Source organism: Anopheles coluzzii, chromosome 2 (genome assembly GCF_943734685.1).
Source record: "Anopheles coluzzii chromosome 2, AcolN3, whole genome shotgun sequence".
NCBI classification, from domain to species: domain Eukaryota; kingdom Metazoa; phylum Arthropoda; class Insecta; order Diptera; family Culicidae; genus Anopheles; species Anopheles coluzzii.
In genome coordinates, this window is record NC_064670.1 from 107,696,267 (window position 1) to 107,707,853 (window position 11,587).

General features: G+C 48.6%; 2 protein-coding genes across 4 annotated transcripts in view; one reads left to right on the top strand and one right to left on the bottom strand.

Moving 5' to 3' along the window:
- LOC120949199 (serine-rich adhesin for platelets) overlaps window positions 1–9,428 on the top strand; it is a 173,853-nt gene extending 164,425 nt beyond the window's left edge. Inside the window, exons 11-18 of one of the 3 annotated variants that reach the window (XM_049608039.1) lie at window positions 719–977; window positions 1,064–1,455; window positions 1,524–2,473; window positions 2,571–2,733; window positions 2,810–2,916; window positions 2,996–3,243; window positions 3,923–5,005; window positions 6,589–9,428. In XM_049608039.1, coding sequence (XP_049463996.1) covers window positions 719–977; window positions 1,064–1,455; window positions 1,524–2,473; window positions 2,571–2,733; window positions 2,810–2,916; window positions 2,996–3,243; window positions 3,923–5,005; window positions 6,589–6,617 — 3,231 coding nt within the window. In that variant the 3' untranslated portion in view covers window positions 6,618–9,428. Of the gene's footprint in view, window positions 1–718; window positions 978–1,063; window positions 1,456–1,523; window positions 2,474–2,570; window positions 2,734–2,809; window positions 2,917–2,995; window positions 3,244–3,922; window positions 6,288–6,588 lie in introns of those variants that run through there. The other 2 variants (XM_049608040.1, XM_049608038.1) reach the window with 2 other exon arrangements.
- Window positions 9,429–9,549: 121 nt separating this feature from the next.
- On the bottom strand, window positions 9,550–11,085 carry LOC120950539 (dolichyl-diphosphooligosaccharide--protein glycosyltransferase 48 kDa subunit). The gene has a single exon (XM_040368662.2). The coding sequence runs from the start codon at window positions 11,030–11,032 to the stop codon at window positions 9,656–9,658; it is 1,377 nt and encodes a 458-aa protein (XP_040224596.2). The 5' UTR covers window positions 11,033–11,085; the 3' UTR covers window positions 9,550–9,655.
- Window positions 11,086–11,587: the final 502 nt, after the last annotated feature.

Consider the following 11,587-nt stretch of genomic DNA (forward strand, 5'->3'; position numbering starts at 1 on the left):
AGTCTCAAACAAACAAACAGTGGCAAAACGGTACGCGCATAAAGTATCAAATTCCCTTTTCATCTGATGTGCCATAGAATGTTTTTTGATGCGCTTATCATTCTTGCGGGAGGATTTTGGAGTACTTGACAACACCCCACACACCTACCTGATAACTTACGGGACCCACCCACAGCATCATTCTATTGTCCTTCAATCTTCCCTGTCTGGAAGTCTGGCGCCACCCAGGCGAAAACAAACGAAGGCAAACCGCGAAGAGATCCTCCCATGGTCAGTTCATACCGGATTTGGCAAACTCCTTCCTTCCAAAAATATCGCGGAAATAGGCGCGTAAATACATCACTCTATCGTTTGAAATCTTCGCACAATAATTGGGAAGTGTGTATGTCTGTGTCCATTTATATTGCACACAAGGTCGTGTCAATCGCCCGGTGGTGGTGGTGGTTGATCCGCTTGGTCACCGTCCTGTTTATGTTCCGCTTATCGCCATCCTTCCGTTTTGCTTCCACGAAATTCTTCGCGGGCCATAAAATGAGCTAGCGAATTTGAAGCTCTCAACAGCGATAACATCCGCCCGCCGCTTTACGACCAATTGCCAATCGAACGGCGCGGGACTTGCTCCCCAGAAAGAAGCCAATGATTCAGAGGCCTTTGCATGACCAACTGTTTAACTGATCTTCTTTATCTTTTTGTATGTGTTTCTTCTTCTCCCAAATAGCCCCTTCAGCTGAGAGCCGTATCTAGTCCGTCGATTTCCGAGGCCCCAGTCGAGGTGGTAGCACCGGCTGGCAGGAGCCGGCAGGATGCCGAAAGCCCCAACCACCACCTAAGTACTGGCGGTGCCAATGCTCATCTCAATCCTCCCACAACGAATGTGCATCAGCATCCATCGTCCACGATCGCGTCATCATCTGCACCGCATCAGAAGACTGTCCAAGCCAAAGTGTCCACCGCAGCAACGCACCATCCAGTGCAAGGTACGCTTATCGCTTCATTTCTACCATTTCTATCTAACGACCGATCTTGAATCATCCTAATCTCTCACGCTCTTCCTCTGCCACAGTCTCCGAAAGCGTACTGCAAAAGTTTCGCAAAACGTTTTCCCACTTTAAAACCTCCAAATCGGCGCCCCATCCGGTGACGGCGGCCGGTGTGACGATGCCGACAACGACCACTGGTCTTACCACATCCACCGACCTGCAAACTGCTGGAGCCACGATGAGTGTGGATGACAAACAGCAGCAGCAGCATCACCATCACCGTTTCGGGCCACTGATCTGGCGATCGAGCAAGGAGCGCCGCAAGACCAAGTCCCACCGGCGGGACAAATGTAACAGCGGCGACTCGGGCATCCAGGTCGAGCTGGACAACGATGCGGATCAGCATCTGCTGCTGCAGCAGCTTCACCCGCTCGAACATCACCATCCAGCCGGGGTGGACGCCGGACGCAATGGGGTAAGTAAAGAGCATAAAGTTGAGTGTTGAAAAATCGTTTACTAATCGATTGCCTTTTTCTATTCCAGAATGTACCACCACAGTATACCGCCACCGGCGGTGTACCGGTGCGACGGGCCAACTCAGCGAAAGTGTCCACCGCCAGCAGTACCGGCAGCGGCTCCTCCACCCTGCTCAAGCACAAGCTATCGCTCAAGGGCAAGGGCAAGGAGAACGTGAGCAACATAACGCGCCTGAGCGGCAAATCGCTCAGCCAGCCGTCCGGCCTGGACTGTATCGTCGCATCCGGTGGTGACTCCGCCGACTGTGGCGCAGGCGTGGATGGCAGGCGACGCCGCCGACGGCAGCACACGCGCACCTCCACCACCATACCGACCGAGCTGGATCTGAGCGACAGCGAAAGCATATCGTCCCATCCGGACGAGGACGACGAGGCGGTTGCGGTCGAGGACGAACTGCTCGTTGCCGCCGAGCCCGTCTTTGCCGAGGTGCTGTTTTCCTTCCGGCCCGGCGGTCCGCAGGAGCTCGGGCTGGAGAAGGGCGCGCTGGTCGAGGTGCTGAAGCGTGAGCAGGGACCGTGGTGGTGGGGACGGCTAAAATCGGACGCGATCGTGTCGGAGGGCGCCGATTGCAGCAAACCGTCGAACGGCGGCGCGTGCGGCTGGTTCCCGAAGGACTTTGTCAAGATTGTGCCGACGTACGCAAAGCCGAAGCAGATCATCATCATCAGCAGCCAGGGTGAGGCGAACAAGCAGCATCATCCGGCGGGCGAGGACGACGATGGGGCCAGCAGCAGCGCCTCGACACTGATCGAAGGTGGTGGTCACTGTGATAGTACGCGACTGATGGGCGGCCTGTCGATGGCAGGCGACGCGACGGCAGCGCCGGTGGAGGGAGCGGGGCAGGGTGAGGAGGGTGCGGGTGCCACTAGTCATGACCTAACGAAGGAGAACATCATCAAGGAGCTGCTGGAGACGGAGATTAACTACGTGAAGCTGCTCAACTCACTGTGCTTAGGGTAAGGGCGGACTCACGGAGGGGGACTCTCTTGTGCTTCGTACTGAAATGACCAAAAAGTAACACTCTCTCTCTCACTATCTCATCTTTCCTTTCAGCTTCATTAAACCACTTCGCGAGCGGGAAGATGTCTTTTCGGTGGAAAGTGTAAATTTGATATTTTCCAACCTGGAAAAGATCTGGCGCTTCCAGCAAACCTTCCTGGACGCGCTGCGCGTCGCCGTGCCAAACAATCGGATCGGTGAAGTGTTCCTGGAATATGTAAGTGCTCAATTTAAGAACGATCAATTTGAAGCGCACCAGCGGCTAACTTAAATGCTTCGTTTTCAATTCCCAGCAATCAGCGTTTATGGTGTACTCGTCCTACTGCAACTCCTACCCCCGCGCACTGATGGAGCTGGAGAACTATGCCAACAATAAGGAAGCGAATCAAATACTGGAAAAGTGCGTAGCTGGCCGCCGCCACTCACGCAAGCATTCAAGAAAAGCAACCATTTTCAATTGAACCTCTTCTTTTTCACAGCTGCCGGATGGCGGAAAACCTGCCCGAGTTACCACTGTCGGCGCATCTGCTTGCCCCGATCCAACGGATATGCCGTTACCCGCTGCACCTTAGCGAACTAGTCAAACACTCGCTCACGCGGAAGGAGCTGCTGCCGACGCTGAACCTGCGCAAGTGCACCAAATCCGAGCTGGAAACGATGGACTGCCGGGAGGTGTTCGAGCTCGCCCTGTCGGCGATGCGCCGCGTCACCGAGATGGTGAATGAAGGTGAGCAAGCGTGGTTTGGTATTTCCCCGAAAATAGGGCCAATGTGTAGTATTATTCCTTTATTCCATTCTGTTCCACACACACACAGTCAAAATTTGCTTGCTTTGTGACGTAGAATTTTCGTGTTTATGCTCCATCGCTCGCTCGCCCGCTCAGTGATGATAGATGCGCGATGCACTTTCCCGCACCGTTTCCGTTTCGATCTTATCCCGGTCGCCCTCCAACGATCGGCTAACGGTCGTTATGGTGATCATTTTCGTACGCTTGTAGTGCGTCGACACGGGTATGTATCGGCGCGGCTTCTTGTCGATCTGTTCGGCATCGCCCGCTGAACGTACAGAGTGTGTCCCGGTGGCTAGTTTCGTTTTCTTCACACCACCATCCTTGGTGCCGTGTAACTGCCGCGATGTGCCAGGCTCTTCGTCACTTTCAAGGTCGTCCCCTACCGCCGTATCGTGTACCTTCCGGTGGTATCGTTTAACCATTCTGTTCGTGCTGTCGGCGAGTGAGTGTTGTGAGAACCGAGCATGTCAATGGTTACTTTGATTTAATAAGTTGCGTTTTGGAGCTCTTTCCCGGTTTTTCTAGTTTGCTAGGCTTTTTTATGTTTCCCTATTGCTTATGTTTTTGCCTTTCCCTATTTCTTCTCCCTGCTTTCCGCTCCGGTGGGCATCAACAGGCAAACGGCACAGCGAGTATCTGTCCCGCATCCAGGCCCGGTTCGAAAACTTCCAGGGCCCGTCGATCAACGTGCACAGCACGCGGCTGTTCCTGCAGACCGACGCGATCCGGATGTCGCCGAACCTGTGGAACAACACGTACACGCTCTTCCTGTTCGACCGGCAGCTCGTCTACTGCAAGAAGGATCTGCTCAAGCGCACCAACTACATCTACAAGGGCCGCATCTTTCTCGACAACTGCCGCATCCTGAACCTGCCGGACGGGAAGATGTTCGGTGTGACGCTGAAGAACGCGCTGCGCCTGTACTGCGACACGCGCAACAAGTGGTTCGACTTTTGCTTCCGCAGCAGCAGCAGCAAGCTGCGCTTCCTCAACACACTCTCTTCAGAGCGGCAGTTCTGCGGTGAAAGTTTGTTCGTGTCCGAGCTGGACGGTGGCGCCGCGTCCTGCTTCGACGATGACAATCTGTCCGATCGGGAGTACTTCCCGTACGTGGACGTGGATAGCAAGGAGTCGATGGTCGGGGAGAATGGTGGAGATCCGAACCTGTACGATGTGGTCGATGCGGGCAGTTTCCGTCCCTCGGTAGCGAGCAGCGTTTCTTCGTCCCTGTCGACCAGCTCGCAGCAGTACGCGAAAGAATCTCTAAGCGCACGGGCAAGCGCAACCGGTGCCCCGCCCATGATGCCGCCGGCAGCACCGCTCAGTGGCAGTGGTGGTGGTAACACGCTGCCGAAAAAGTCTCGAAAAATGCCCAAAGAAGCGATGTTGCAGCAGCAGCAGCAGCAGCAAGTACTTGCCAGTGGAGAGTACGGTTCCAACTCGCTCGGACGCCGGAAGCTGGGCAACTGGTTCCGCAAGGCGAAAAGCACCAACAGCACACCGTCCCAAAGCCCGACGCACCATCCGATGGCAATGTCGCTTGCGTCCATCGGCAACAACAACAACCACTCGGACAGCTCGTCCCAGAGCAGCCTGGCGAGCGGGTTCCAGCAGCAACGGGCCCTGTCGACACTCGGCACCGGTTCCACGGCGCTTACCAGCAGCGGAACCGCCCTATCGACCGGGCCGGGCGGCAAAGGTAAACCCTCCAAACCGGACACGGTCGCGCCAGTCGCTGTAGAATCATCTCAATCTCAATCCATCACACTCACCAACGCCACCGCGGCGACTAGTACGGCGGCCGCCGCCTCCTCTTGAGGGTACGAGAGTACCCTGCTTTAATGTTGTCGTAGGCCTCATCTCATCCTTCCACCATCTTCAGTGTCCCCCACCAGAGAGGCGCGAGCGCTCTCGAAAGTCAATTCCGCATCCAGTGAGCCCCAGAGTCAATCATTCCATTCAGCCATCGTCGTCACCATCGTCATCATCATCGCGTTCAACGTCATTGAATGGAACTTCGTAATCTCCAGTACCGCCACTCGCGCCTACCGTTATCATCTAAACCTCTCACCAACTGACAGCATTACAAACAGATTTCCTACCGATTCGATAGATTTCTTGCCATTCTTGTCCTCCTCCGCTCCCTGGCGGTTCGCATTTTCATATCAATGCTTATCACTCTCACTATCTCTCTCTCTCTCTCTCTACTTCTCTCTTTGTTGGCTCCAAGTGGCTTTTAGCTTAATAGTGTAGCCTCTATTGTATTGTACTTTTTAGTGTATCGTTATAATTTAATCTGCTGCGCTATCGTTTATACTTTTATCAACTGTTTCTTCTTGTAATGTTACGTGTATTAAAACAAAAAAAAACGACACACACTTACGTTGTGTAACGCCAAATCTTTACCATTTAGAAGAAAAAAAATGCGCTAAGGAACTGAGGAAAGCTGAGAATTAAAACAGGAAAAGCTCGAACCCCGCGAATTACTTTGTTGCGAAGCGCGTCGCCTTACTATTATTAAACTGTATTATTACTATTATTTGAATACATACACTAGAGAAAAAAAAACAATCAATGTACAGTGGAAGGAAGGAAGTGTTGTAGTTATAGAAACCAGCAGTATGTATGTATGCGTATGAATCAATGTATAGTGAGAGAGAGAAAAAACAATAGGAAAGTATCCCCCCTAAGTATCTTTAATGTATCTCTTTGCGGTTTATTTCGTGTACTTTTAGAGAAAAATAGTGTTTTGCTAAATGGTATAAAAATTAAATTATTCTTTTCTTATTTTTGGCATTCGAGAAACGATAATACTTTTGCGTTGCTTAATTTCTTATCGACACTGTTGTCTCCCCTCTTTCGTGTTTGCAGGTAGCTAACTAATTCGTTTGGTTTGTTTTAGTGTGTAGTTTTGTTGCAAAAACAAAAACACAAGCAAATCCGAATGCGAATAAAACTTCCGTTTTATGTTTACAATTTAATTCTTTTTTTTGTTTTCTTCTTCTTTTCGTGTGTATGATTTATCACAATTCTTTGTTTCTATCGATGTTTCTACCCTTTTTTAATGTTTCTTCATCGAAACAATTACACTTTTCTGTTTTCTTTTAGCAGTTATAGGTTTGCTGTCGCCTTCCCGCTTTCACGTTCATGTTCACGGTTCCGTGCGCAAATGAATGCATAATTAGCAGTAGCTACCGTTTGTTCAGTACATTCAAATGCTCGCTCACACATACACGCACACCATCCTTACCACTTTTGCTCATTTTCTTGTTCTTGTTCCAGATGATGACAAGGATGAGCTGTTGTTCTAATTGTTGCAACTCCTGTCCTCGAAAATCCTTCCTGCATCACTGCTCCTAACCAACACATACAGCAGCATTAATGGACGCAAAACAACAAGTTAAACTTTTTCACAAATTATTGGCGAGAAAACTCAAGCAATTGTGGTAAAAAAAGCTAAAAAAAAAGGTGATTAAGTTGATGCTTGGCTTAATTAGTTCTATTGTTCTACCATACATAGTAGTAACATACAATTAGCAAGAAAAAGAAATGCAACCCCATTTAGAAACGTAAAACACACACAAAAGAAACCCATCAACCGCTGCCAAACGAGCCAAAGAAGCGAAAAGGAGAGAGAAAAACACGAAAAAATGAAAAAAAGAACTAAACACAAAAACAAAACACGACGCATGTGTTCACAATTGATGTTTTAAAACAGAATGTAGAACAGAAAGAAGAAGAAGAAGAAGAAAAACGAAACAAATAACACTGAGTGAAAGAGACAACACGTCATCCGTGTAAAACGCGTTCTGTGAGAATGAAAGTCATTTTTTGCTAACTTAAGCCACCACACGCTGTCGTCAATTGTTTGCATTGGTTGTAAAAGTTTCGAAACTATAAAAAGTAGATGAAGTACAGCATCACTCAACGGTAATTATTATTTAAGTAACAGTAAAAGAGAGAGCGAGAGAAACAGAGAGAGGTTTCAACATTATTCAAACCATTTGCGTTTGTAGATTGGATCAATCAATTGGAGTATATTGCTCAAATTATACAATTAGTGAACTTTGTGTTCGTGAAAGTGTTAAGTTACAGAAGTGAACAAGAAAACTATTCGTTTCTTACACTCCTACACATTGGACTATAAGAGGCGGAATTAGAAGTAGTAGAGGAAGAAAAAAAACAAAACAAGCAATCAAAGTTGAAAGAAAGTGTAGCAAAAAGCTCAGCGCCGCCACCGCCAACACGCTTACAATATGGCGGCGCTTACAGCCACGTGGTCGCCAAGAAGATGGGGAGGAAAGATGGGATTTTAATCTACGGATTTAGTGATGTTTAGTAGCAGTTTTGAAGTATTAGCGATAGGCGAAACAACACTAGGTGAGTGCAGGGAGTTGCTGGGAATCGAAACAAAACAAAAACAAAACGGTAGCAATAATGTATATTGCAATATTAAGCGAAAAACTCTGAGAGAGCAGAGGTGAACCAAGAAAATCAACACGAAACAGGAAGTTCACTTTTAGCTGGAAAGAGGGAGTTGAAAGATGAAAACAAGCGGGGGTAGTCTGCTGGCAGAAATCAACTAGTAATACGCGGCTTCGTGTTTAATCTTGTTAGTGATTAGCGGTGTTGCTGAGTTCTCTAAGGTTCATTTAACGACGATCCTTTCTGTCCTTCTTAATGGTTATATTTTCTACTCACAAAAAACCAATTTGCGCTTCCACCGTCGGGCATACGTCTTTTTATGGTCGCGGGTTTGGACATTCGTAACAAGACTTGTTGTAAAACTATGTTAAAAAGTTGGTGGAAAAGTTGATAGTAAGAAGGCTAAAAAAGGCGGAAGCACACAACAATACAGGGTTATTAAACTGAAAAGGAGCGCCAAAGGGAGCCCATTTTCCGGCACGAGAAGCGCGGTAGCTTTACCTTCTCGTCCTTATCTTCACTTTCGTGGTAGCCTGATACAGGAGATCACGCATGCAAAAAAACACGTGGCTGAATTGTTTTTTTTTATGTTTTTTTACACTAAAAACCCGTCGTTAAGTCGGAAAACGGTAAAAATAAAATTAAACCTTATACAATAAGATTATACTCTCTCGAGGCAAGGATATACAAAAAAATACACACAACACACTTTTAGCTGGTTAGTTTGCAGATGTTGTGCAATAAAACATAAGACACATCTAGAATCGAAACCAACTAAACACTAAAAAGAAATTAAAAAAAAGAGGAAATCAATTAATGAAATGGAAGGATACAAATTGGAAACCTATTAGATTTTACTAATGTTTCTTTTTATGTTCGTTTTCCACTGCGTTTGCGTTTCATCCACCGTCTCCGTACTTTGGCACACAAAATGTGCACTGTAACTGAACTGTATTTTAATAATGTTACGTGTTTCTTTTTAATGCGTGTGTTAAACAAAAGGGGAAAACAAAGACTGGACGTGTGTAAGTACGTTGCGTCCCTTATTGTTGTATTATTGTACAATTACAATCGCACCGACCATTTTACTAGCGCCGTACTTACAGCGCAGCACAAAACGCACACACACACATAAAAAAGTCATTAAATAAAAGAGAGAAAAAACATAAAACTAATAATTGTCATTCGGAAACGGAAACATATCGTTGTTTGTCGCGTACAACACAACAGTTTGAATCTCACAACAAATAACAAAACATAAATCTCGAGCAAGCAATGTTGTTACACTTGTTAGGGGGTAATTGGTAATTTAAGCAACATTACACCCCCACACCAACTAATAGAGATGTGTGTTTTTTGTTTGTTTTTTTTTCGGTGTGTTTGTTATAATTGTTCCACACAATTCCGTTACCAATTGTTAGTTCCTTCCTTTTTTTATAAGAAAAAAAACCGTTAAATTAAACAATTTAAATCATCCCGTAGAGAAAGCGTTAGGCGTTTTACTGGTCCCTCTAGTTGGCCGTAACAAAACGCGATGTGTTGCGTTTTGTTAAGGATGGCCATCATAGTAAACACAGAAGTAATCGAAATTTGGTCAATGCAATGCGGCGCGCCTACCCAGCAACTGTGTCTCCACGTGGCACTATGCGGGAGGGTGGAGCGAGCTCGATCGCACTAAAAGAGTAAAAAAAAACACACACACATGAATAAATAAAAATAATGAATAAAGAGAACGCGTGAAAAACTGGACAAAAAGCAGACAACTAATAAAGGAATTAAAACGGAAATGAAAAACCGAAAAAATGAAAAACTCGCGTGTTGTTTTTCTGTATTACTTTTGTTCGTTTATTATTCGAATTGATGTAGATGTTGCACCTACAAATTTGCGCTTTTCTTCTCCCACGTTTATCGCGCCAGCTACTGCCTACTGAGCCTTCTTCTCGCTGGCGGCGGCGGTGGTGGTGCGGGCCGGTTTGCTACCATCGTCCTTGAAGTGCAGGAACAGGAACGAGAACAGGAACATGCCGACCACCATCGAGAAGGCGCTGGCATAGTACGGATAGGCGCTCGGGATGAACCGCTCGTACTGGGTGTGGGTGAGCGGCCGGACCGACACCTGCGTCGTCGAGTACAGGTGCGTGTAGCCGATCCGGTCGTAGTTCACCTTGAACTGGTACACCCCGTACACGTCCGGGATGAGGAACCGGGCCTCGTAACGCCCACCGCCAACAGGGACCAGCGTCGTGCGCACGAACGGATCGATGCGCACAAACTCCAGCTGCACGTCGGACGCCTCGAACGCTTTCCATTTGCCGTCGCTTCCGCGCGTTTCAATCTCGATCGTGTACACGACCGGATCGGTCACGGTGTACGAGGACGGCGGCTGCGACTCGCCCTCCTTGCTGTGGCTCACCGACCGCGCTCGGATCACTCCGTTCTCGCCAAACACCCACTTGCTGATGGCCATCGCGACGTCCTGGTTGCCCGAGCGGGCAAAGTGCTTACCACCGGCCTGGGCACGCTGGACCGGCGCCAGGAACGCTTCGTCCGAGAAGAAGTAGAGCGAGCCGGAAAACACAACCCGCGCGTTGTTGCGTGCCTGCAGGGCGGCAATCAGCAGCGTGCCCTTGCCGACCGCATGCGGATACTCCTTGATCGGGGCGTCCGGCACGTAGCTGTACGCCGAACTGTCCGCCGTCAGCAGCTGCAGCACGAGCGGATTCTCCCTATCGGCCAGTAGGCCGGTGCCGCGGTACAGGAGCGGCGCAACGCCCGCCCGATCGCCCACGATGATGCTCGCGTCGATCAGATTGTCGGGCGAGGCAACGATGGTCGTGTGGTCGCCCGCATCGGACACGTCATAGTTCAGGTGGTCGATCACTGCCGCCTTCTCCTCGTCCACCTCGAACCCGCACTCGGACGCAAGCTCACGGAGCGGGTCGCCCGAGGCGGTGCTACCGGCCACCAGCACATTGCCCCCGTTGTCGATGAACTCGGTGATGGCTTCCACGCTCAGCGAACCGCCGAACTCCTCCACCGACGGGGCGAACAGGATGAGGTGCTGGTACAGAAATTCGCCATACTTGCTGAGCACGAGCCCGGCGTCATCGGCTAGCTTGAAGGTGAGCTTGTAGCCGCGCTCCTGCAGCGATTTGAAGAAGATGGAGTGCGTCTCGCGGATGGCTAGATTGTCCAGCAGCACCAGCGTTTCGCCCGGCTCCGCCACGACCGCCGCCGGGGTGTGGGCAAGCAGCGCGAGCAGCAAAATTCCCGTAAATCCTAGCACCGACCGGTTCGACATGTTGGCACAATTTACTTGATTGATTTTTTTTTCTCCTTCTCCAACAGCCACTGTGGCACACGATTTGACAGCTCGCGTTTGACAGCTCACAATGGGCGCTCCGGTGCGGTTGAATTTCCGGAAAAGGCCTTTTCAAGCTTATTGTTCAAAAATAACGTTCTGAAACAAAAACCCCATCAAACGTGCAAATTGTATTCTTTTCGATTTTTATGTGTAAAAACGCCATTTTAATCTTTAAATCACAATCAATATTTCACATTTGATTTAAAACATTGTAAAAACAATCGTATATTTTTCCTCACACTGCCAGTACCTCATGACCACCAGACCACTCCCACCGTGCGCATACATCGCAGGCAGAGTGGCCAGATTATTTTTGCGGTTTTCGGCAGGAGTAATGTTGAGAACGCGTAACAAATGAGTAACAAATGAGGATAGCGATCCTTGAAACAGTATTCCAAGCGCCACAGATTTAACTTAAACGACATAAAAATCAAATATCTGTGATTTTTGGTAGGATAAATGGAAAATCGGTAGTTTTAGGGCGGTCATCTG